This window comes from Osmerus eperlanus, chromosome 26, assembly GCF_963692335.1.
Source record: "Osmerus eperlanus chromosome 26, fOsmEpe2.1, whole genome shotgun sequence".
In the NCBI taxonomy this organism is placed as follows: Eukaryota; Metazoa; Chordata; class Actinopteri; order Osmeriformes; family Osmeridae; genus Osmerus; species Osmerus eperlanus.
The window spans coordinates 6,413,708-6,439,537 of NC_085043.1; the positions used below are offsets into that span (position 1 = coordinate 6,413,708).

At 49.1% G+C, this 25,830-nt stretch overlaps 2 protein-coding genes across 2 annotated transcripts; both read left to right on the forward strand.

The window, feature by feature from the left end:
- Positions 1-6,022: 6,022 nt before the first annotated feature.
- Positions 6,023-16,574, forward strand: LOC134012915 (neurturin). The gene is made up of 4 exons (XM_062452589.1): positions 6,023-6,401; positions 13,094-13,155; positions 14,078-14,267; positions 16,109-16,574. Exons 1-4 carry the CDS (start codon positions 6,371-6,373, stop codon positions 16,522-16,524), a joined length of 699 nt encoding a protein of 232 aa, XP_062308573.1. The 5' UTR covers positions 6,023-6,370; the 3' UTR covers positions 16,525-16,574.
- A 3,742-nt stretch (positions 16,575-20,316) lies between these two features.
- rad54l (RAD54 like) lies at positions 20,317-24,989 on the forward strand. Its single transcript, XM_062452839.1, has 18 exons — positions 20,317-20,645; positions 20,743-20,829; positions 20,916-21,032; positions 21,113-21,173; positions 21,255-21,390; positions 21,475-21,544; positions 21,636-21,924; positions 22,100-22,224; positions 22,336-22,486; positions 22,600-22,726; positions 22,825-22,899; positions 23,062-23,192; positions 23,285-23,395; positions 23,496-23,619; positions 23,722-23,800; positions 23,893-24,072; positions 24,231-24,394; positions 24,551-24,989. The coding sequence occupies exons 1-18, from the start codon at positions 20,643-20,645 to the stop codon at positions 24,750-24,752; spliced, it is 2,232 nt and encodes a 743-aa protein (XP_062308823.1). The 5' UTR covers positions 20,317-20,642; the 3' UTR covers positions 24,753-24,989.
- The last annotated feature ends 841 nt before the right edge of the window (positions 24,990-25,830 follow it).

The window sequence follows — 25,830 nt, forward strand, 5'->3', positions numbered from 1 at the left end:
CTCTAATCCCGGTCTCTAATCGGTCTCTAATCCCTAAATTGTTTGTGTTTGTGGGTGTTTGTGTGTTCCCCGTTCCCCTGTTCACGTGCCTCCATGGGTACACCTTATCAGAGAAGATCATCTCTGCCACGGCGCACTGCCCCTCACTTGTACGTTCTGTAAACTGTTCCATGTTTTATAAGAAGGTCCACAAACAGTGGCTGTTTATGAGTTGGAGAGGTGGGGGTGGGGGGGGGTGGGTAAACATGGAAGATTTGGTGAGTCATCAATGTATGCTGGACAGCTTGAGCGGGACATTTGTATAAAAAGGTATGAATACGAATGTTCTTTCGGGGAAGATTATTAGCTTGATAATAGATAACTTTAGATAACTGTTGTAGTGATCAAAAACGCTGATTACATATTTTATTGGCCATTCAAAGCTTGTTGGGAATTTGTTTTTGGTGAAGCGGGACTATCACGTCCTTGAGGCAGTGTGCTTCATGTCGAGTTATTCCCCTGGAATGTCCAAAGAGTACACAGATATCAAATGATACATTTCAAAATCTCTCACGACGTATGGAAATATACAACTCAATTTGAGTTAGCTTCGCCTCAGAGTTTGTGAGGGTGTTCCCTGTGCATCACCTGTTATAATTCGTGAGTGTTAACTCCCATTTTTACCATTCTATTGTTCGATAATTTGCCCCTTTGGCTCTGGAGTCAGAGGTGTTGGAGAGCAATGAAGGCTCATATGGCCTGTAGCAAGACGAGAGCCTACCCATTTGGTCTGCAAGTTAGATCAGGTCAGCCGACGCAGGCTGCTGAGACTAAAACCACACAATTCAAGTCCAAAAACCACTCGCACTTCTGAGGGAAATGAGAGAATTTGAATCTAGATATGTCCAAGGGGGACTTACAATAACAGTGCTGTCTGAACCATAAAAAATGGCCGCATTTACTATTTCGACGTAAAACCAGTTGGTTCACCTCAGTTGACATTCTTTTCCAGTGACTCATGGAAGCAGGCTTCCATAGGAACTGTGGCGGCATTCAAATCAGGTCACCTCCTCTGTGGTGTTTAGACATTGGTCCGTTCGTGTTTCTCAGACCCACGGGTCAGGTCTTACAGCTGTGATAGAAAAGTTCAAGTTCGAGTTCTTTTCTAGTTTGAGAGTCCATAGGCAGCTGTAAAGCTCTTCTGGAGCCTGACATTTGTCGGTGTCTTGAGGGCCGACGGGCGTCGTGTAACAGGCACTGTCTGGCGACGCCTCCGAGCACCAACCCAATCGCAGTTATGACCCTCGTAAATGTAACGAGTCCTTCAGAACATTTCACCTCACACGGAACACGTTACAAGCTTCTTTTAGCAGGGAATGCTCGCGTTTTACACATAGTTACTGTGTGAGTCCGGGACAGTTAAATATCCAATAAATCATGCCCTGGACCCATTTGGAAACATCAGTTTCTATAGACCTCTGTTTGGTTTCTGACTGTGGGTGATGCTGTGGGAGTCAAGATACCCTGTATGTGTTTGGGTTGGTGCGCTTCATTTCACATTAAGTCGAGGCATATCGAACACTAACAACACACAGCAAATCAGCTGGGGTATGGACTGCCTGTGAGGGCCGGCAGCCCGTTCTGTCGTGGGTTTTAATATGCTTGTAGCCTTTGCAGTAAATAACCTACAGATTTAGAAAGTGTGTGAGACAGACAGCTCTGATATGGACACAGCGGGCAGGTGGCCACTATTTAAAGAGGATCCTTGACCTGAACATGCTGAGAGGCAGTGGGGGGTTGGGCGGGGGGAATTAGTGGAGTGCACACACAGACAGGTGGTCTTCACTATGTAGGTGGCCTCTGGGTGACAACGTGGGTCCGGCTGGGGGCGACAGGGGGGGGGGACAGCCCCCTCACACAGGCAGCCCATGGGAGACCGGGGCTCCGTTGCACCGGGGGTTTTGATGTTCCTCGCTTCCTTTTCATGTCTGAAACGCGAGCCCTGGTTCTCGTCCGCTTCCATCATTTGGGCTTAATTAAACCCCTTGAGCAGAAAGGCCGCCGCAGGTCTGCTCTGCCCGCTCCTCCAGCAGAGTGTGTCTGTGCAGTTTCAGGTTCCGCGCCCTTTTATTCCCTCTGACATTGCATCTGCACTGGATATGCCCCGTGGCTGCGGCGCGTCGACCGATAAAAAGCGTCGACTCGACCGGGAGACGTGGGAAACGGCCCGCAGATGGAAAACATGGCCCCTGCTCCCTGGCGCCGCATGGGAAAGGGCCGGGGACGGGGGGAGACGGCTCTGTTTTGGGGGCCCACCTCTGCAGCTGGGACGTGTCTTGCCGTCTTTGGGGTCTCCTTGACCGACTGCGCGGCGTGAGAAGAGGTGCGCTAGTTCTCACTTCCCGGGTAGCAAGTTCTCGTCACGGCTCCTAGCGGGGCTGTGAGGAACCACGTCGCGGGATATTTCTCGGAACAATGGGATACGTTCGTTTTATATACGCCGTGTTGTCGTGAAAAGAGGGATGTCTTGGTCAAGGGGACGTGGCCCAGAGCAAACACCGATGTGTAGTGGTCTCCTTGGAAGAGACCACTACACATCAGTGTTTACCACTATTAGTCTGGAGAAACCCTTAAGTGTGGACACTTACACACACACACACACTGTTTTTGGGATGGTGCACAATCTACAGAAGGTGACAAAAGGCAGTTGGTGGAAAAGCTGGTGTCGTTCAACATGGCTGAGCTCACAGTTATAACAGATTACTTTCATATGAGAAACGAGTTCGATAGAATGCAAATCCTGATTCCAACAAGGCTAGGGGCGGCATGTATATCAATGGAATGTCTTCGACAGCCTCGCTCGAGTAAAGCAAATATTTGCGGAGCAATCCCGGTTTAGCCCACTGAGAATCTCTTTCTTTCATCTGCATGGGCTTCAGTGCATTCGAGATCTGCTCATGTCTGGTAGGCTATCTGGAGATAAGCGGCACAGCCAATGCTCAGCCCTTCATACACAGAGATTTGAATCACTTCCGGTTCTTGTTTATGGTCGATCAGTAGACGTGACCTCGAGAGAAACGGAAGGTGCATGAAACTGCCAGGGATGTGACAGGCTATAGATCAGCTCAAATCGGATCCCCTTCGGTTGTCTGGGATGCAGGAATGCCCAGCCTGGGAGGAATCCTCCGGGTTCTGCGTGGTCCCAGGGAGGGTCTGGATGTCTGGAAGCAGCGGGAGAGCAAGGGGACTTGTGCCCAGCCACCCAGACGCCACCAGACCCCCAGCAAGGCCATCCTGACCCCAGCCAGGCCCACACACCCCAGCCACTCCTCGCGGGGAGTGGATCCCATGTCAGAAGGTCAGTTTGGTTCAAATCAACCCTGTAAGCGCCTGGTCCCTCAGCGGCATTGTGGGAACATTGGATCTCCAGGGAATCCTTAGATGCCAAGATTGCAAGTTTCCTCAAAGGGAGACCCTAAACACACACACACTCACAGACGGTGCTCAGCAGGGGGGGGGGGCTTGACCCCCCGGGGGCAAAGGTTAATTCCTGGGTCAGGATGCACACGTGATAACGTGGAGCTGTTTTGGCGGGGACACCAAATTCTACTCTTCGGTTCTCTGCAGAGAGGGGGATACCACTTGGCATGTTCCCCTGCCAGTTTTAATTTGCCGTAACTAAAGATGTGTGTGTGTGGTTTGGCACTTTGTTAGTTTACCCATTTGAGTCTGACAAACACTTTGTCAGCTTTGAGAGGGGGGAAAAAAACGACTTGTCGTCTGTTTCGTTCTAGCTCACTTAAAGCGGTGAGAAAGCACTTTGGACAGACCGGGGGGGAATGCAGTAGCTTTTAAGCAAACTACATGGAATAACTCTATTCGTTGTGATACAAATCCTGCGTGGAGTTTGTGTACGCTCTCTAGGGACCCAATTTCCCCCATGCTATCCATCCTTGGAGTGAACGAGGGCTCTGTTTTCGCAGCTGAATTTTATACGCCCGAAAATACATCACTTTGACAGAGGCCAAATTGAGTTTAAATGGGTATTGAAATCAAATGATTTTGGTCATCAATTCCTTTTGAAGGGTTAAACCATCATTCCCCCAGAGTAGAAAAAAAAAAAAAGAAGGTAATTACATCCATCGGGATGTCCACTTGTGCAGCCTAGAAAGCGAAGGAACGACGCTGGGATTTATTCATGGTCACTGGCCTGAGTTGAAACTACATATGCATGTAATCAAGCGCCGGTTCTTACAGTAGGAGCCCAGGGGGGCTCTGAGGGGGGGGAGGGAGGGAGGGGACTGGAGAGGAGGTCTGACGAAGGTGAACGGGAGGAGGCCTTTGTGGTTTGCTGCAGCCCTGTGTCTGGAACTCCACAGAGCAGGTGGGTCCGTGTTTGCTTAGCTCTTGGCCCCTGGGGGGCCAGGGGGTGGCCTGGGGCTCTGGCCCAGGATCGGGCTCCCTGCTATGGGGGGGTCAGGGACCCGGCCATGTGTCCGTGTCCGCTGTGACAGGCGTGGGTGAGAGATGTCGTCCCTGCTGGAGCTGCTCGTTAATCTCCAGGCAGGGGGTCGTGGGGCTCCTCGTGCCTGCTGACCAGAGACCTCGGCCGGACTTAGATGCTCCCAGACTGGCCCGGATCTCTCAACCAGGCACCTGTGTTCCCCGGCCCAGTGCATACGTCGAGGGGATTCCAAATCCCATTCGGACTTGATGCGTCCAGCTATTGGCGTCTCTTAAGTGGTGAGCTGAGGCATTAAATGCTTGTTACGGGCAGGTGGATAAGTCGAGGAAGCCGCGTTCAAACCCAATTGGCCTGAATTGATCCGGCCAAGTTGACATTGTTTTCGGCCGGAAGAACAGTAACAGGGTCAAAGTTGAAGTGCTGGAGAGTTGTGAGGTCGTTTTGCTGTCGGTCTCCAGCTGTGTTTGCGTGGGGCGAGGAGGCAGAGGGGGGGCGGGGGGGCGAGCTCGCTGGGCCTCTTCCTCCCTCCGCTCGCTGAGCAGGGCGGTCATGAAGAAATGCCTGGTCTCAGCAGTGTGACCTGGGTCACCCCTCACTGCCCCTGTGAGGGCCTGTCTCCTGCCCTGGTGCCCCCGAGCCTGGCCTCTCAGCCGGGCACGGGCGGCCGTCTCAGCCCGTCAGGCAGCCTCTCAGGCTGGGCACACTGTTCGGTCAACAGAAGGTGGCAAGGTTAGGCACCAGCAGGACCCAGTCAGCCGTCGCTGCCCATAGAAGGAGCTGCAGCCTTCGGTGGGGTTTAATCTGCTGTTTGGCTCAGTGCTGGAGATGCTATGGTTTTGTGCTCTTGAATGGAATCCACAATCAGAAAGAGGGGGTATAAAGCTGTAGTTGAGTTTGATTTCCAGCCAATCTTGATAACTCCTAAAGCCCAAGATTGCGTTTCACGACTTGTGGAAAATTTGCCAGGAAAGTTGTTTCTCTTTGTTGGGGTTTTTTTTTTCGACCACTTTATTTTTCATTGATATCTCAGCGCAAATATTGTTCAGTTATATGAAAGTTGATTTCGTCTGTAGTATTGGCGATATTGATTTGAAATTTTCGCGGTTCAAGAAGTTGCTTGTAGGTTTTACTGTCCCTGGTTTTTATCATCTGAGATAAGATCTGACATTGATTGCAACAGTTGCAACAATGTGTGTGTTACTGCCTTCGTTTTTGCTGTAGCACTTGCACATGCAGATATGTATCCTCGTGAATCTATTGCGTTTGAGTGTCCATTAAACGTGAGCGGTTCATAGACAGCGCCAGTTGCGCGCTACACCCCAGTAGGCTACACTAATGGGGCACGGTAGCCGTTTAAAGTTTATCGGGTCAGCGTTAAGATAAAAGACGTCCGAAGTGAATAATGTGATATAACGAAGAGCACCAAAAATGTAAGTGTTACAAGCGTGCGTTTTATGACTGTCATTTTTGTTTAAGAAACCTGTGTATTGTGGGCAGGGATCATGTGATGAAGGGTGGAATTTGACACCACGGTCTTTAAAAACCTGAGCCAACGCACATCTGTATTTGGAGTTACAATTGACACTAACATCTGCAGTTTTCAGAGGGAGACGGTCGCAATTCAATAAGATACCAATGATGCATACGGTCCCGCCCGGTATTTTTTAATTATTTACTTCTCGTCTTCACGCATTTTTTCTCTTTTTGAGGAACATGACATGCTAGGATCTCGTCAATTACTGGGGAACTGCAAGTTCTGAAACGATGTGGCCCCATGTTGTTTGATTGCAGCTTGGATTGTGCAACAATGCCAGAATATACAAAAGTGGAATCAACACAAATCTCACGAAGGAGTAACGTGTCATCACTTTTGGATTGTTTTAAACACTGTATTTCATTGAAATTTTTACCTTCACACACACGTCCATGGTTGGGAAGGTTGTAATAGTCGGTAAAGGTAAGAACGAATTTATATTGTAGGCTTTGTCTGTAATTACTGATTACGTGGTTTAATATTCATTTGCGCCCGTCCGTTTTTAAAGGAAACGTTCTAATACAAGTTGCCATAGGGGTTTCTCCCATTCATGTTTAAACTCCTGCTGACAGAATTTGCTTCTCCTGAGAGACGCTATGTAATAATCCTTTGACATACTGCCAACTGTTCTAGGTTACTAAGCCTATTTAACTTAACACTGGATTCCAGTTCGCGAACAGCCAAGAAATGAGAAAAAAGGCCTTCTATAGCTACAGTATTATTCTAATATCATTATTACGTCTTCGTTTTATAATTAGGCTACTAATGGTGTTGTTGAGAGCATAAAATGACAACAAACTGAGAATATACAACCTTTTCATCCAATGCTAGTTTTTTTTTCAATGTGGCATGGATACAAATAAAAACAATTGATAGTGTAATATTTGATGTGTGACATTACGTAGTCAGTTTAAATGTCGAGGGGTGTGGGATTTCGATTTCCATCTTCTATCACATCATTTACGAGGTTTCCAAAGAAAATAAAGAAAAACAATAGGTAGAGAGTTCTCATGCGTCTCTCCCATGCGTAAAACAATTACCATCAGTCGTTCCGCACGAGGCGGCCTGGTGCACGTTACGTTTGTGAGGGATTTGAACTATTATCAAACTTTAAAAATGTGCCTGATTACTTTAGTGCAAACTTTACTATTGAACCTTCTGTCAACAATTCAGTGTTGATAGAAAGCGGCAAGGGCCTTACCCAAGGAGGGCGACAAAGCACCTGCTACTGATTGATAATATGTCCGCTTTCAGTTTGATAATATGTTTTTTTGTCCAAAAGAAAGTCAGATTTTGAGCCATAGTCTTATTTTATTTTTTTCAGTGGTCGATTTCTTTGTTTGGCCGACATATTACACGTATATACATGAAGGAAGCCAATGACACATTTGTTTGTCAATGAATTTAAACTAGATCAGGGCCCTAGTTGTTATCTGCCTTTTCTTGAACCTGGAGCCAATACCTCAATTTAGCGGCAGTTTACGTTTTTGTCAACGAACCAGGCATATGAAGTACAAATTATGTATCTGTAATTGGAACTTGATTGCTATGCCTGTTTCGCTATTCAGTATGTGTGCGGATTTTGTAATAGCTCATTTGCAAGCTCCTTAATTTAATGGAAGTCACATTTTTGAAGGGTTATAAAACTGTTACGCACACACACATACACACGCACACTCGCATGCCTCCCAAATATTCCCTATCCAATTCCTTTTAAGGTATTTTGGAGGAATGTGTCAAGAATGTAGCATATCCATTGTCTGCTTTCGAATTTATCCATTGGCTTGGTGCCGCTTGAATACCCTCACTGCCGAATATTCTCACCAGAAGAGCTTTAGTCATTGAAGAATGTTGTTACTTATTGGTGAGGCAAAATCAGTGTAATAGGGTGCAGTAACTGTTAGTTGCCCTGCACTAATAAAAGTCGATCTTGTTGAACAATTCATCGTATTTTCCCACATATTCCACTTGTTCCTGATTGCTGTCCATAGAGGCCTTAAAACCAACACTGACACACAACAGGGGCCCATTTAGTCATCGGCAGGCCAGGGGTGCAAAGTGGTGCCACAGAGAGTTATGGGCTGCGGTCACTTGGTGGCAGGATAACGGTGGGCTGCTTTATTGCACAGGGGGGCTAATGAGCTGCAAGGCTTAGCGGTAATGAAAAACACCTTCATTCCCTTACCAGGGTCAGGTCAGCTCTTATAGCTGTGATGGGCCAGTCAGCCCAGTCATGCCCCTGGTTCTCTGCTAAAAGAACCTGGCATCACATTTTGTTTGACTTTCTTCCTTTTTTGCTTGCTTTCTTTGTATCTCTGTCTCTCTCTAGCGCTCTCTCTCTCTCTCTCTGAAGTTCCTTTGATGCAGCGATGCACCCGTCCTGTATGTGTGAGAATCCTCAACCCCACCAACAATACCACCATCGTCCTGTTGAGAGATCAATTGTAAACATTTGGCTGTTATGTAAAGTGGGAAAGCACAGGGGAGAAAGGGTATACATGTTAGCCAGGGTCCTGTTGGCTGTATGTGACGGGGGGGGGGGGGGATTTCTAGGAAATGAATATTTGGTCGAGTACTCCAAACATAGCGTTGTGGGAATGCTGTATAATGGCATCTCGGTAAACAAAGTTAACCTCTCCCAGAACTCTTAAGTCACAGATGTCCCCAACACCAATATGATTTGTTGGCTTCCTCAGTTCCAGCTCTCCCTACAGCTTATAGGCCCACCTGTCTTGGAGACAGTTGTTTTGCAACTGTTCAACTGTTGGAACCAGACATATCCCTGCCATGTACCGCAGGCTACGAAGGTCCGTAACGACAGAGAGAGAGAGAGAGAAAGAAAGAAAGAAAGAGAGAGAAGGAAGGAAGGTGGTGGTGGTGGTGGGGGGGGTCTGATTGTGGCTGAGCTGTCCGTCTGCGAGGCAAGACTTGGACTCGGAGTGCAGCTGAACATCTGCTGCGCACCAGGCACGCACACACGGAAGGAGCACTCGGGGAATGCAAACAGCCTCCACTTAATTTGCAAACGCCAAATTGGGAGAAAAAGAAGAGAAAAAAAAAGGTCTTCCGGACAGAGGCTCATCCATCAAAGGGGCTCAGATTGGGTGGTGGCGGGCTCGCTCTCTCGCTCGCTCCTCTCGTTCCCTGCTCCACGCGCACGCGGACACGTGCGTGTCGATCCCGCTACACGTCGTGGCGTTGGTTTTCGCGCGCGCACCTGAGGAAGTGGAATCGGGTTTGAAGGCTCGGTGGTCTGAATTCCGTTGAAGGCACAGCCTCCCCCACCCCCCACCCCCCACACACACACACACTCCTTCCCTTGAGAGAAAGTTTAGTATCTGAAACTGCAGCATCTAAATGTAGTCCTTGGATAAATGGGTCTCATTACTTTAAGAGTCGGCAAAGCTCTGATCGCTTTAGGCATTATGGCAATCACTTTTTCCTATTAGGATTTCGCATGCTTTTCCCATGTGTGATCCCAAACCATTTGCTACCATTTACCGGGCGTACGAACGAAGGACTTGAAAGCACTGCCGTTCAACCTGGGATACAAACTTCCTGGACAGAGTGCTTATGTTAAATGCTTTAATGAATGCAGAACTGTCAGAGAGAATGAGACATGCTACCCCTCAGTCCAGAAGTTTGGCCAAGACACAGGCACCCTCTTGTTGTTCCATGTTGTTCACACGTTGACATAAAAGGGCTGTAACTCCAGTCCAGGAAGCGTAAGGATGTATATTGTTGAAGGTTTGTGAGCTGGTTAATAAGCTGTCGTTTTTTCTAACTGGGTTTTGTGTCAAGAAGGCTGGATTCTGACAAGCTGTTTTGGTTTGAAGAATCTGATTACCAGACTGTATAAGTTACTGTGTAAATACAACAGTGGCTATGGTCGAAATGTGTCATACTCAATGTGCTTTACATGTCCATTCAAATGCAAATAAACTCTTTTATTTTGGTGCAAGGTATTTGCTACAGATCTTGTCAACAGGAGAGCTGTCAAACATCATTAATGTCATGCTCTCTTAAATGGCCAATAAGGATTTTATTTAGCCCTCTGGACTTAAAAGAAAAGAAGGATATTTCCGCAAGACAATATTGTGTTTTACCTGCATCTAGTGTTATTTATTTGAATTCGCTTTTGAATTTTAAAACTTTAACCAAGATCTGCAAAGACATGTTTGACCAGTTTGCCAATTTTGATGGCTTCAAGGTGTGACAGTGGCACCATTTACATCTGTGTTTGTCAACCAAAAAGCAATGAGTCGCTGCCCACTGTGCCACTACAAAGACGCAGAGGCATGCATGTGCGGTTCAGCATAGCCCAAAGGGAAGATATTTGTGGTATTTTGCATACAGCGGCTGGGGCCAAGATGAATGAAGTCGGATGAGTCACGGTGGACCAAGTCCCGTGACGTAGCATGACATTCCTCCACGTTTTATGTCTGCATATTTCAGACAGCCCCCCTCGCACCCAGTTGTAAACAAAGAGAATATCCCCCCCCCCCCTCCTCCTCCTCTCCCCCCGTGAAACTGTGCTGCTTTATGCCCACAGGCGCGAGCGGGAAGATGTCTGCACTGGCTCGGTTGCAAATAAATAGGTCCTTCAGTCATTCTTATTCTCCCTCCTTCCGTACTGGGGCCTGTTTGAAAGGGCTCCGAGCCCTACCCTGTTTCCACTGTCTCTAGCACGGGCTGGAAACGTCTGTTTAAACAGCGTGGCCGTAGACTATACCAACTGACAGAGCCGGCGGGGGGGGGGGGGGGGGGTGGTCGAGTTAAGTGACGTGGATGCGGAAGTGGCATCAGCATTACAAATCTCCTGTCGTGCTCCTCGGAGGATGTTCCACTCCGAGAGGACAGCCCTTCGCACGTACACACACTCTAAGTGTTAAACCCTTCCTGGCGTCGAGCGAGTACCTAGTTTGCTTTTCCTGCGTGTTGCGATACCGTCCCTTCGACCAGTCTGCCTATACCCATGCAAACGCGTGGGGCTTGCAGTCCCTGGCTTGAGATTGCTCTCACGGTACAGTCTCGTCTCCTTGCCCTCTATCCTCCGGTCTTTTGATGGATTTTTGGGGGGTGTGAAGGAGGTCCCAGGGTCGAGGTGCACATTCCAACCCGGGGTTGACCCCCTTCGCTGGGTTATTAATCTCGGGCGTTAACGCCTGTGGCTAGTTCAAGCTCCGGCTCACGACTCACTGTGCCCATATGTGGTCGAGGGCCTCTCCGGGCTCTCATCAAAGCTTGTGTAAATTCCCTCGTGGCGTGGAATGCAAGAATGCCCTTCTTGAAGCCTGTTAGCGCGCAAAGACAATTTTCGAACGACCTCGCGGCTCTGGCATATTCACCGACACCTTCGCCCCCCCTCTCTGTCCAACGCTTGCGTGCCCACATACAATATATAGATCCATCACAACGAGGGCTAGAGTAAACTAATTGCCCCGCTCGTTTTCCACCGAGGTGTTGTTTGAAAACGTGTACAGTACGCCGAGAAACTGGGCCCTACTGTCAAGCATGGTCTTCTGTCCAGGCTGGGGCTAACTGAGCTATGGCTAACTGCTAGTATTACAACCGCTCTGTGTATTCAGTTCTGTGTATTCAACCCTCTCCAATCATTCTCATGTTTCCCCTCACCGTGGACTTTTTCCCCAGTCTGTAGCAGCTGTAGGCCTACTGTATCTTTTGTGGCCGTGACATTAACGCACAGTTTACAGACTATGACAGGGTATTGATTACGCGTCTGGGTTTGTGGTGCGCTCTACCCAGTGTTGTGTAACCCGACACAGTTCTCCTCCTAACCTTTACGCCACTCACCGTACGTGCCACTCCCACCGCAGGAAGCTGTGGGAGTGTGTGTGTGTGTGTCAAAGTCTGTCCGAGAAGGCCGGGGTATTTTTAGAAACCTCGTCGTAAAAAGGAAGATACCAAAGGACTGATAGGACGCCGATTGGGCTTTTTTTATTGAGTCGTCTGGCTATTTTTACCATCCTTAGGAAGTCGAGATCATTTGTGATGTTTGCAGCATTTACTGATATGTGTTGTGAGTCACTGTGTGTTCCATATGCTGTGTCTAGCACATAAAGTGAACTAGAAGTCGGGCAGTTGTTTTATTTATAGAACATTCTTGAGATTTAATCAGGAATCCTTTTACGCCATTAAATTGTGTTCAATTTAACGATTTTACGAGGCCTGTTGCATCGTGATTTAAGAAGCCTTTTTTGAACAGCCCGCTGCACATATATTGTAGGAACGAGCCGAACTCCATTCTTTGATATCCAGAAGGGACTCCAGCTGTACCTTGTTCTGAGCAGGAAAAGGTTTCTCATTTGTGCTCTGCAAGAAGCACTTAAGAACAAGCTGGCTTTCCCACAGAGCCAGCGTCGCCACGAAGAAGGACAGATAGGGAGTGCAGCTACGAGACGAAACTTTGCCGATTTAAACCGTAGAGGCCACAGCCTCCTGCCCCGCGGCCTCTATGGTTCTTCTCTCTCCTCGGGTTCAGGCCTCTGACCCGTCACTCCTGAAGCTATCACACACAAGCTCAACCCTGGGCTACAACCGCTATTGAAAGCCAGCTATGGGAATAATCCTCTTCCGAGATTCTCTTCCAGCTGCAGGGGGAGGAGACGGGGAGGAGACAGGGAGGAGGCGGGGAGGAGACGGGAAGCACTTGAGGGTTCCCACCGCTCGGTTGAGCCGCTGTCACCCAGGTGTCGACGTTGACAGCAGGCCTCTTTGTCGCCCATCATCTGGCAACTTCACCTGACACCTCTCCCTCTATCTCTGGCTGTGAACTCTGACCCCCGTAAAGTGCTCCAAGGCAGCGCGCTCCTTTTGAGGGAAAAGAGATGTCATTAGCTCGCCACTCTCCCCCCCCCCCCCCCCCCCCCCTAATCCTCGGTCCGAGTGACAACATCATTAACTGGTGACGTTCGACCCGCTGAAAGTAACGTAAGACAAGGACCGGCCGCATGCCGCTTTGAAGTGTCGACGCTCTGCATTTTAAAAAGGGCTGACTGGGCCTGTTGACAGACCGGGGGGGGGGGGGAGGAAGAGGAAGATTCCGAATGAAAAGTATGCGTAAACAGAGTTTGTTTTTCTGCGTTTGGTTTCAGATGGAAAAATGTGGTGGAGCCAGGAAGTGTCGACTACCCAACGTCACCTGAGGAACTGGAAGGTGAGCATGGGGTGTACTGTACCGACCCAAACAGGCTAACTGGCTGCTCATCCGCTCTTCTAGTTTTTTTGTTTTTGTTTTTAGTCTGCCTGACTATGTGAAACCAATTACACTGTGCAGGTACAACCTCAGTGAAAGAAGGGCAGTCGGGCCTCCTGGCTGGCAGCCTGCGTTAACCTTCGCGGCTGCATATATGTTTCAGTCTTGTCAGTTTCCACTACAAGGCTCATCTGATCCGGGCTTTTGCTCCGGCCTGGCAGACGCTGTCGAGAGACTCATTTTATAAGTGCCCTTAAAATATTAACCTGGCCCAGGCCCTGGAGGGGTGTCGGGTGTCAATTAAGTAATTAAAGAGGCGGAGGTGTTGCCCACAGCTATCCCAGAAAGCCTGGGCCTGGTCGTAGAGGCCCACAACTATTTCTATGTCAGAGGGCTGAAAGGCCCGCGGTGGGTCTGATTACCCAGGACAGCTTGGAGTCCGACGACCGCGAAAGGGATTATGTAACACGGGACCAAATCAAATGCTAATCGGCGTACCGTAGGGCAGGTTAAGACACGGCGGGCCGCGTTCAAAGGAGGGATCCATGCAAATACAAACGTTGAGTGAAAAGAATATTTCGCCTGAGGAAATCGCTATTCGCTTGATGTTTCCTGTGTCGCAACTCCAGCACAAGTGGCTGTCGTTCATTCTTATCTCGTGTTGTTGGTTTTGATTTGGTTCCCGATTTCCGTTACGTGTTTTCCCCTCACATGTTTTCAGGTCTTCAGCTTTTGTCACGTAACATGACGTTGGTTGCCGCCTTCTCTTCGACCCCGTTCTCTTTCCCTGTCTTCCATTTATCAATGGGTGTGTTGACACTGCGGTAATCACTGTTGTCGTAACCTTCCACTGTTGTGCTGTGATATTCCCGCTGCCGAACAGATGATCCTGTGGGTGGTGGCGTCGCTGCTGACTCTGGCCGAAGGGGGCTTCTCCGAGGAGGACAGCAAGAAGGCCCCCCCGGGACTGCTCCTGTCCTGGGAGAGGAGCGCCTGGCGCGGGCCCGACTCCCCCCAGGTGCAGGAGCTGCAGGAGGAGGAGCGGGCCCGCCCCTCGTGGCCCCGTGGCTTCGGTTAGTACGACTCCCTTTCAGAACTCTTCTCCTCGGGGCCGACGGCGTGGTTAGACTCTGGACGCTGGCCCCCACACACAGCCACTTGTGGTAGCTCTCAACCCCTCAGACAAGGTCAAATTCCGGATGCGGTTGGACGCAAAACAAATCCTGTCCAAGTCTCTTTAACCGAGCCAAGGAGCGAACGCCAAGGGAGAACATGTAAAGCCTGGTAATAGTATCTTGTTTCTGCGTCTTGACATTGCTTGCGTGCTCTTCTCGGTTTTACTAGATCCGGAAGGGCGTTCCTCTTATTCATCTTTCAGTGTAACAATAATCAAATCAGTTTGGGGGCAGGGAAGCTGTCTGACTGAACACAAAGGTTCATAAATCTGTGCACTGGGGTTCTGATTGGTAATGGTCATAAAGTACTAAACTGTCACTCCCGTATGACTAATATAAGCTCTGGAGAAATGCCTGGTGGTTTTAACCGAACAACATAGCCTTGGTCGATAGTGCATGGACTTCAACATACCAAAGGGATAAAAATAATCAGTCTAATGTACTAAGTTCTGTCATGCTGCCATGTTCCTGGGTCTTTTATGTCCCAAGTGGATCTCCACTGACCTCTATTGAGAGTGCAGAGGAGTAACTGCGAGAGGATTTCCAGTGAACCGACAAACATGTGTCGAATACGTTCTCCTAGCTGCATGGGAAGAGTTGCAGCGCTTCCTTAAATTGTTTGGAATAGTTCTATAATTATACGAAAATGTACAAACCCTTGTGGCATGTTTTAACATGGCAGAATATGTACTGTAACCCGGCAAGCGTTTGACTACCCCTCTGTTCTTTTTCGCCCGAGGAACATTTTTTGTCACATTTCAATTTTTTTTTGTCGTATGTGTGCACAACAAGACATGAACTGACAAGTGAGACGATTCTATGCATCAACTCATGCGTTGAGCGAAATAAATCTCCGCTCAGAAGAAGTCGTCAAGGAAGGAGGCCGCGAGGGAAAATCACGGGCCAGAATGGTGAAATCGCTCCAAACGTCTAGGTTGGGTCCGGATTTCCCAGTTGATGTGCTTCGGTTCCTTTATGGAAGGTACATCTCGTTTGAAACGTTCCTGGGAACTCGCAAAGCAACATTAACTTCTCTTGGCGTGGAGCCACCGGCGCCTCTTCCCCTCTGTGCTAATGACCCGACATAGTGACAGGACACTTTGCACATTTCAGCTGATAACCAGAGGAATTTCACTCCCAGTTTCAACACCCATATCTGCTTCCAATTTGACCACACATGCTGTGCTCTCTCCCCCCACTGGAACACACACCCTAGCAGCATATATTATATACCCACAACACTCACCCTCACCTCGCCAGAGAGTGTGAACTCAGGTCTAAGACGTTTTTCCACCTTACTTTATAAACACCATCCCGGACATCTGGGATATATCTGAAGAGTGTTAATGATTAAGTATTAGGATCGCTTGATGCATGCACCCTTTCCTTGACCACTTGCTGAGTCGCCCAGGTTGACAGATTAAGCCCACTGTTAGGAGCGGGGCTGGTGATGCTGTGCTGGTGAGTCGCTCACGTCCAGCCGGTGAGGAAAGGGAGAGGGGCTCTCTCTCTCCCTCCCGCTCTCTCCCTCTCTCTTCTCTCTCTCTCCCTCTCCCTCTCTCTCTCTCTCTCTCTCTTTTCACTGCAGTCATTGTGTCACGGTGTTCTCACGCAATGCATGACGCAGCAGAAGCCTATGGGAGAAGGGAGGGTCCCGATCCGACACATTCCTCGTTGTGCAGAGTCTGTCCGCGCCATTCATCCCCCTGTCTTCTCCGTCTGTCTCTTGTCTCCTGCAGACCACCCCTCTCCGGCGGAGGAGGAGGGCGAGGCGTACCCGAGCAGGTGGCAGCGCTCTCCCCCCGAGCCCGCCTCCACGCGACCCCCCAGAAGGAACCGGAAGAAGTCGAAGAAGTCCAGCCGGGACTGCCGCATGGAGACGAAGAAGATGAGCGTGAGGGACCTGGGCCTGGGCTTCGACTCGGACGAGATCGTGGTGTTCAAGTACTGCGTGGGAACGTGCCACAGCTCCCGCAAGAACTACGACCTGGCCCTCAAGGCCCTCACGGACAAGGGCAGCATCCCAGGCAGGAAGGTGAGCGCCAGCCCCTGCTGCCGTCCCACGCGCTACGAGACCGTGTCCTTCATGGACGTCCAGACCACCTGGAAGACCATCAAGTGGCTGTCGGCGGCCAACTGCAGCTGCGTGGGATGATGCGGCGTGGGGGGGGTTGGGAGAGAAGTGGAGGTTGGGCCCTGCGAAAACCACACACACGTACATGGAAGCTCCGGGACGGGAGATGAATGTGCCTCTTCTGTGGGAGAGGGGGGGGGGGGAGGGGGGGGTGTGGTAGGGGGTAGATCAGGGCCTTGGTTGGATCTATGGTTCATGCTGACCTCGGATCCACCAGGCAGTAGCCAGGCCGGCCAATCGGTATGGCTGTAAGAGCCAGCTCCCGCCTGCTGCTCCCTCTGCCTGACGTCGGAGCGGCGCAGGGCCCCTTCCACCAGCCTGGCTGGGAAGGCCTGAGCCAGAGGCTCATTAGCAGGACAGGAGCTCACGGTCCATGGCTCCAGGCTCCCCCGTCCGACGACCTACAAGGAGAACCGGGCTCGAGAGAAGGGGGTTACGGTGGTCCGAAACAGGGGTGGACATCCGTCAAGTGTCTGTTCCCCCTCACGTCATGTGCCTTTGGGAAAGCTGGACAAAGGAAGACGTGACCAAAGGGCCACTCGGTTCAGGACCATGACAGACTAAAGCCTTGACTCTTAACCCAAACAGGGACGTTGGGGGGTTCTGAGCAAAGAGACAGGTTGCAGTTTGAAGACCAAATACCTTGATGTGAAGAAATGTTCGTGAGAACTGAAGTTGTTCTGATTCAAAGGCTAATCATATAAGACCAAAATAACTGATGTGCATTGCATTTGTATGTTTTTTCTTCCATGGCAGCTCAACAACATATAAATAGTATTGGCAAGTCATTTGGAGCCAAAAGTTGTATATCCATCTCTGTGTATAATTTGTTGTGGTCAGCTGGATTTGGTAAACGACATCTATCTTCTTCTTTGTATTTACCACCATGCATGCTTTTGAGTTGACAGGGCACAAACACCCAAAGCACCAATTAATACAGCAGCCTAAACTAACTTTAAAGTCCTCTTTGAGAGGTACTTTTGGAACTTGGCACAACTTGTTTACATGTCTATAAACAGTCTGTTGAAGGATGCCATCACAATGTCAGTCGCGGTCCTGCCATCCCTCATCCCGACAGCCTTTTGACCCCGAGGTTTATTTTGAGATCCGAGCGAGGCATGTCTCCGTCGACGACGGAGGGGTTTTGGATTTCAAACATCGCGGCGCGTATTCGAAAATTATTCTTCTTAATGTTGTCGGGGGGAGTCGTACTGTCTTTGTTATGCCGCGTGTCAGCATGACTTCTCCACGCCCTTCATTTGACACCTCTTTCCTGCTTCGTGTTTACCGAGCTCTGGGAAGTCGGAGCGGACCACACAGCATGGCAAGCCTTTCGGGGTTCCCTCCCCCCTCAAACACCTGACCAATAAAATGGAGCGAGCAGATAAAGAGAGCGGGACATCACGTTGAGAGAGAGAAAAAAGAAACGTTGCTGAAGTTTACGTAGTAACACACATAGCCTAATGCATGTTAAAATATTTATGAGTATTTATAAAATATCGTATAAACTGTAACCCCCTTCTTTCAGTGTTCTCTCGATTTTTCCGTAAGTGCTCATCGATGATGACTCACGACGTAGAGTGCTTTTCCAACAAATACTGTTTGTATTTACCTCTAGTAGTGTGAAGTAAATATGAGCGAAGAGTGTGGTGCTGCCGTGGTTGCAGCACCTCCTCTTTGGCACATTCGTATCTATGTTATGTAATGTACCTTACAGTTCTGCGCCTCTTTCAGAATTCTGCATTTATATCCCAAGATCTGAGTGGCAACCCTATGCTCTGTATTTTGTTATAGGGATTTCGCAGAGCAGATCCGATGATCAGTCATTTCAATATGTCCCGTTGTCAGGATAGCAAAGCAGTGACTATCTTATTGAATTATTTGTCTTGTGACTGACAAAAAGAATAAAGCTCTGTGTGTTGCCTTCAGTTTATTTATGAGTGAGATACGATAGGGCTGTCAGATGTGTCTTCAGCTAAATGTATAGTATACAAGACCTTCACTCACCGTTTCAGTTGAAGTGGCATTTTCCAGTTAGATGCTATGCATCTCATTGCCTTCTTTGGTACATTTGGTAAAGTATTTATTACATTTAAATTATTTTATTTATTGTCAATACTAAACTTTGTTCTTAAAAATAGAATTTTTTGTATTTATGAAGTGGCCATGTACGTTATTCTTTCCTTGTGTTTGTTTGTTTTTTTCCCTACAAAGAACATGAATGTTTCCCGGTAATTCTCCTAACAGACAAGGCTAAGCTAAGCAAAAACACTTGGGACAGTGGATGTGTACTGTACAACGAATGTGTACCTGCGAGTATCCCTTCGAGCCAGCTAGACTAGATATAAAAATGGAACCTGACATGGCCTCCACCGACTCGGTGGCATGTGGCACCAGGGAGCAAAGCCAAGTGAAGAGTGCCTGTGTCTGGCACCCCTGGTATCAGAGACCAAACGCTCCAGCACCTTGACACATTGCTCTGAGTCTACAGAGCTGACACTCTTGGGTTCTACCATAAACTTACCAGTTATAAATGGCAAACCTCATACATAATGTTTGACAAAAAAGTTTGTATACTTTCCGGTACTCACTATTATTATTGTTATTATTTTATTACTATTATTCAATCATCTGTGTATCATATTGATGTTGTTGCTGTCTGAAATGTCTCCTGAACATTATTTTTGTACGTTTCTCTACGGAATAAAAGTATTTATCTAAAGTCACCTACAGTAGGCCTACATCTATTTTCTAGCCGTGAATGCATTCTAGCTGTGCATGCATCAACCGCACTGGATGTCCAGCTATTTCAAGTCAGCGTAGCACGCTCGCACACCATCAGAGACACCGTCTGAGTGAGTGGGACCTTGTCTGGAGCGGGTACGTGGTGAACGCCCTGTGTTGTGCCATGGTTGGGGAGCACCTGAGGAACTTCCCACAGGAGTTCTCCACGGAGCCCGACGCTGACACTGGGTTCTGCACGTCTCTGTAAACTACCGCACAAGGCTCCCCTTGTTCTCTTATCCGGCACCATCAACGGCTCATTGGCCCTTTTTCTTGTGCGAGATCCCATCCGAGATAAGGCACCTTTGGGAACCACCAGGCAAAGAGGCCCCCTGAGTCGCCCAGGGATGCCCCCTTTGTGTGACACGGCGTTTGAAGCCCATTGCAAGGACCCGCTGATTGCAGCAACCGCACACGGAAAGAGTGGCTGCTCTGTCTGTGGTTGTTGATTGTGATCTCTTTCTCCTGAAATGAGAATGTGTTCTAATAATATCCTAGAGGGCAGGTGGCCTAACAACCTGGGGTGAGGAGGAGGGTGGGAATGAACCTTGTGTTCTGAGCATGACGAGTCTGCCTCCTGTTGGCCCGTGCTGCACGATCCACAAAAGACACAAGAAGGAAAACATCTTTAGACTTGTTTCGATGTTTAAGAGACCAAGTTGTCTGATATGGATTTGGTTTGAACATCAGAAGCCACGCATTCTGGTCAAAGCCTCAGTTAGGAGGGAAGACTGCTTCCATGAAAGACTGTCTGATACCTTGAGTTAGTGGGACATCTACTGGTCAATAGTGTGTATTGAATGCAGTCAAGTGTATTTATCTATTTCATTTACACAGTTCTGAGAAGAAACCTGTGGATGAGAAAAAGATGGATTAAATAATTATATTTCTAAATCATAAACTGAGGCCAAAGAAAAAAGGGTGGTGAATCAATGGCGAAAGAAAATCATAAGCCAAAGCGAATGAAATTCCCAAAGATATTTATTTTGAGCCTATAGGCTTGCCATAGTTTTGATTGCGCAACTTGGCGCGGGATATAAACACAGGAAAGGAGAACAGCATTGACAGACATGTAGCTGAACCTTAGTTTATAATCTATTTTTTATAGCAGATAGTCTATATATCAATTCATGTAAAAGCTAGTTAAACTGACAGGCTAACAAAAACTACAGTAGCTAACCGAACGTTGCTATGCTGTTGTTTACACTTTATCATGCTAGTAGGTACAATAAGCTGGCAAGCTAGCGACTGTCGCTACGTGTTGGCCATCTACAAGTTCTATCAGTACGTCGGTGAGACAAGCTGGACTTCAAAGCTGCATTAACTGGAAACCTTGTTTCACAGAAAGAAGAGAAATGGTAAGTACTCAGATGCTATGACAGCATACTATCCCACTAGCTTGTCTACCGTACTGGAGAGTAATCATCCCTACTAACTAGAGCTCTTAACTTGTAGAGAAGAAGCCTTGCTCCAAGTCAGCTTGCCAAGAGGAAACATGGAGGCGATTCATCAGAAGATGAAGATTGGGACCCAGAAGAAATTGTAAGTGTTTTTTTTTTTTTTTCGTTTTGTGCGCGGTTAACATTGTTCGCACGACTGCCAAGCACTAATTCACAATGTTGTCGCAGACCAAACGGCGTAGAAAAGGAGAAAGCAAAGGCAGTAGAGAGAACTACATCTCCCCTTTCAGAAAACCTTTGACGCAGTTGACCAACCGGCCTGAGTGTTTGGACAGCAATACGCATGTGAGTATTGACGGTTTTGTAGAGCCACAGGCATGGAAATGTTGATGCAAACGGTAACCATGTATGTCTCGTTATTACAGGAAGCCTTCATTCGAAGTATTCTGTCAAAACCTTTCAAAATCCCAATACCAAACTACACAGGTATGGAATTTTTCAAGTCCTCCCTTCCGTGTTTAAGCTGGTAAATGGATCGCTGTGATGCAAGTTGTGCTCTTTCCCCAGGTGGACTGGGAATCAGAGCTCTGGGCCTGAAGAAGACAGGGGTTAGGAAGGCGCTTCACGACCCCTTCGAGGAAGGTGCACTGGTGTTGTATGAGCCTCCAGTTGTAAGCGCTCACGACCTCATCAAAGCCGAAAAGTGAGTCCGCTCCCGTCCATGCAGTGTTTCACAATTCCTGCCCATCCCTTAAGACCCCTAACTGAATGGACTCTCCCTTTGCAGAGAGAAACTTCCGGTACACGTTGTCGTGGATCCAATACTTGGAAAAGTACTCCGACCCCATCAGAGAGAGGTCCGACATTTCTTTCCTGTCTTCTAAACATACATTTGAATGTTTTCACCACTAGCCGCCGATGCGTATCCAAGACGTCTTTGTCGTTCAGGGGGTGAAGTTCCTGTGGGACTGTGTGACGGGGAGGCGCCTTCCAGACTCCTACGGTTGCATCATGGCGGATGAGATGGGGCTGGGCAAGACCCTCCAGTGCATCGCTCTCATGTGGACCCTGCTGCGCCAGAGCCCCGATGGCAAGCCCGAGATCGACAAGGCCATCGTGGTGTCGCCCTCCAGCCTGGTCCGCAACTGGTACAACGAAGTGGGCAAGTGGCTCGGAGGACGGATCGCGCCGGTCGCCATCGACGGTGGTTCCAAGGAGGAGATTGACAGGAAACTAGGTGGGTTACCTTGCTTTGGGAGGCGGCGGTCAGTATTTCGACGGATGGTTAGTGCTGGCGAAATGCATGTGGTTACCCTATGGATGGTATGTGAGAAGGGGTAACACTTGAAACAGTTCCGTGTAATGAACAAACCGAGTTTTGAGCTGTCGTCTTTGCTCCACGTGGTCCGCAGTGAACTTCATTTCCCAGAATGGCTTGAGGGTGCCCACTCCGATTTTAATCATTTCCTACGAGACTTTCCGCCTTCACGCTGCCGTCCTGCACAAGGGGAAAGTTGGGCTCGTCATCTGTGACGAGGTGTGTGCCCCAGTCACAACAGCATCTAATACACCCCGTTTTCCACTGACTACACAGCTGTTTGGATATTATGTTTTTTTTTTTTTTCCCACTCTGTGTTTTTCTCCGTAGGGTCATCGACTTAAGAACTCTGACAACCAGACGTACCAGGCCCTGAACGCCATGAGTGCCCAGAGGAGAGTGCTCATCTCAGGGACACCCATCCAGAACGACCTCCTGGAGTACTTCAGCCTTGTTCACTTTGTCAACGCCGGCATCCTGGGTAAGCTTTCTTCCCCCGTACTGCACTCGACGGGGCATAACACAGTTTCCACGGTCGGTCCTGCCTAAGCTAGCCTATAACGTCCACCTCTGGCTCCCGTCTTCCTCCTCCAGGAACTGCTCAGGAGTTTAAAAAGCGGTTTGAGATTCCCATCTTGAAAGGGCGGGACGCGGCTGCAAGCGACAAGGACAGGCAGAGCGGAGAGGAGAAGCTCAAGGAGCTCATCAGCATTGTCAACAGGTGAACCTTAACGTGACATCGCTGTGTGGGCCGGGGGGGTGACAGGAAGTCTGTGCGATGCTTACGTCCGTGTTTCACTCCTCTGGGGGCTGGGATAGGTGCTTGATCCGAAGGACATCGGACATCCTCTCCAAGTATCTCCCTGTGAAGATCGAGCAGGTCGTCTGCTGCAGGTACGTCCAACGCGAAACTCGCTTGGTCCGAGGGCGCGTCGAGGCGGTGGCGGTCCTGAGCGGGAACCCTCGCCGGGTCGTTTTGAGACGCCTCGCTGCCCGCCGAGACGTTGATTTCATGCGTGCTAATCCAATGAGATACGTTCCCCCCCCCCCATGCAGGTTGACCCCGCTGCAGACTGAGCTGTATAAACAGTTCCTGAGGCAGGCCAAGCCCATCGAGAGCCTCCAGCAGGGCAAAGTCAGCATGTCGTCGCTCTCCTCCATCACCTCCCTGAAGAAGCTCTGCAATCGTACGTTGACGTTTCGTTTCCCCCGTTCCGCTCGTCCTCTTGTCGGGTGTGTGTGTGCGAGGTTTGACTCTTCCTTGTCCTCCCCCCCCCAGACCCGGCTCTCATCTACGACAAGTGCGTGGAAGGGGAAGAGGGCTTTGAGGGGGCCTTGGATCTGTTCCCGTCGGGGTACTCCACCAAGGCAGTGGAGCCCCAGCTCTCTGGTAAGATAGGACAGCCCAACGCCTAACTTTCGCACGCGTCTGTGTGTGTGTGTGTGTGTGTGAGAGACAAATGCATTGACCAAAGTTTCTCTGGATCCAGGGAAGATGCTGGTGCTGGATTACATCCTCGCCATGACGAGAAGCACGACGAGCGACAAAGTGGTGCTCGTCTCCAACTACACTCAGACACTGGACCTCTTTGAAAAGCTGTGTCGGTCTCGAAGGTGAGTGAGGGGAAGAAAAACGAAACCATTCCAGACGGGTGGAAGCTGAGATGTAAGATGAGCCCATGGTGTTGAAACGATGCCTTGTGGGCTTTTCACCAGATACCTCTATGTTCGGCTCGATGGCACCATGTCCATCAAAAAAAGGGCCAAGATAGTTGAGAGATTCAACAGCCCATCTGTAAGTATTGAACACACCAGACGCCTGAGGATTCCAAAATACATCTCAAAATGTGCGCCACTTGACAGCTACCGCCCGATTTCTTTGTCAAGAGTCCGGAATTCATCTTCATGCTGAGCAGCAAGGCCGGTGGGTGTGGCCTGAATCTGATTGGCGCCAATCGCCTGGTGATGTTCGACCCTGACTGGAACCCGGCCAACGACGAGCAGGCGATGGCTCGGGTCTGGAGGGACGGCCAGAAAAAGACCTGCTACATCTACAGACTGCTCTCGGTGAGGACCACAGGACTGATTTACAGAGGGGGGGGGGCTAAGAGTTGAACGGCTTGCTTGAGGAGAGCTCAGTTGGTGAGAGTGAGGGTGCGGGGGTAAACCTGCCGATGGCTTTCCTCTATCTCTGTATCTCTATCTCTCTCTCTCTCTCTCTGCAGACGGGGACGATCGAGGAGAAGATCCTGCAGAGGCAGGCCCACAAGAAGGCCCTGAGCAGCTGCGTGGTGGACGAGGAGCAGGACGTGGAGCGCCACTTCTCCCTGGGGGAACTCCGGGAGCTGTTCTCCCTCAGCGAGGACACCGTCAGCGACACTCACGACAGGTGAACGCACGCACGACAAACAACGAACACTTAGGACTCAATCGCGGGAGAGTTGGGTGTTTTCGCAACCGTGCGTAGAGAAAGTCGGTTACTTTCCCGTTAACGCGACCTTTTCCGGCGTTTTTAAAACGGTCACGTTTTGGAAATGTTTCCCAGGTTCCGCTGCCGGCGCTGCGTGAACGGCAGGCAGGTGCGCCCTCCGGACGATGCCACCGACTGCACGTGTGACCTGTCCCAGTGGCACCACTGCGCTGACAAGAAGGGACTCAGGGACCCCGTGCTCCAGGCCTCCTGGGACGCCGCCGTGTCCTTCGTGTTCCACCAGCGCTCTCACGAGGACCAGAGGGGCGTCGTGTGACACCCGGAAAGACCCGGCACGTGCCTAGGAAAGAGGGAGGAGCCTATGGAGGCCGGAGTCACAGGCAGACTTGTCGCTCATACTGAGAGCTCAGATCATCGGACTGAATTTGCTGTCGGGCAGGTGGGCTGGGCTTTGTGATGTGAAAATCCTCTGGTCTGGAATGCCACCTTACGTGTATATGCAGATTTTCATTTGATTTCTCTACTGTGTAAATATGAATAAATATATACTGTATATATTGGTTATTTTGTATTGTAGGAAATACTTTTACGGCTTGTTTATCACGTAATTTGTAATAATTCTATGAATCTTCTCATTGGTAGCATTAAAAAAAGGATGGTGGATGTCAATGAGACTTCTGTATGTTAAAGTCTAAGCACAAAACAAGAGTTTAATGTGTTTTTGATTGGCTTAATACTGAGGCCCATCCAGTTTTGGAAACAGCCACAGATCTAAAACAGTCATTTTTGAGGACTTCCCCCATTAGTATGGAGCGGTTTAGCTCAGTGGTTAGTGTTTGACTGAAGATTTTGAGATTGCACGTTCAAATCCTTAGCAGGTCTAGCTCTAACACCGAGTTTCAAAACGGACTGCTCGTTTTAGATCTTCGGGTGCTTAACCCTTGTGCTGCCTTCGGGTCACATGACCCAAAGGTTCATAACGAACCATCGTTGTGTTTACCCAATTTTACCCAATACAAAAACAAATAAAAATCATTTTCTTTTAACCTTCGCAATGTGGAGGGTCTGAGACAGCCCGACGGTTAAAAGAAAATGCTTCACTTTGTTTTTGTATGCGGTAAAGTTGTCACAATACGACGGTGGGTAACAATGACTGATGGGTCAGAATGACCCGAAGAGAACACAAGGGTTAAAATAGAAAAAAACTAAAATATTTCATTACAATTTATATTTTGACATTTTATCGACAGTTGAAACAGCCGAGAACGTTGAAAAGTATTTGAAAATGCAGCACGACGACGTAAGTAACTCCAATGGCGTATGCTGGACTAGTCGATTTCTCCGTTTGCTAGCTAGCGTAGCGATAGCCTACTAACATATTCATCGGGGAATTT

Coding starts and splice junctions, on each gene's coding strand:
- rad54l (XM_062452839.1), top strand. Junction 22,225..22,335: donor GGCTCGTCATCTGTGACGAG/GTGTGTGCCCCA, acceptor TTTTCTCCGTAG/GGTCATCGACTTAAGAACTC. Junction 22,487..22,599: donor TGTCAACGCCGGCATCCTGG/GTAAGCTTTCTT, acceptor TTCCTCCTCCAG/GAACTGCTCAGGAGTTTAAA.
- LOC134012915 (XM_062452589.1), top strand. CDS start 6,371: ATGGTTGGGAAGGTTGTAATAGTCGGTAAAG. Junction 6,402..13,093: donor GGTTGTAATAGTCGGTAAAG/GTAAGAACGAAT, acceptor GTTTGGTTTCAG/ATGGAAAAATGTGGTGGAGC. Junction 14,268..16,108: donor CTCGTGGCCCCGTGGCTTCG/GTTAGTACGACT, acceptor TGTCTCCTGCAG/ACCACCCCTCTCCGGCGGAG.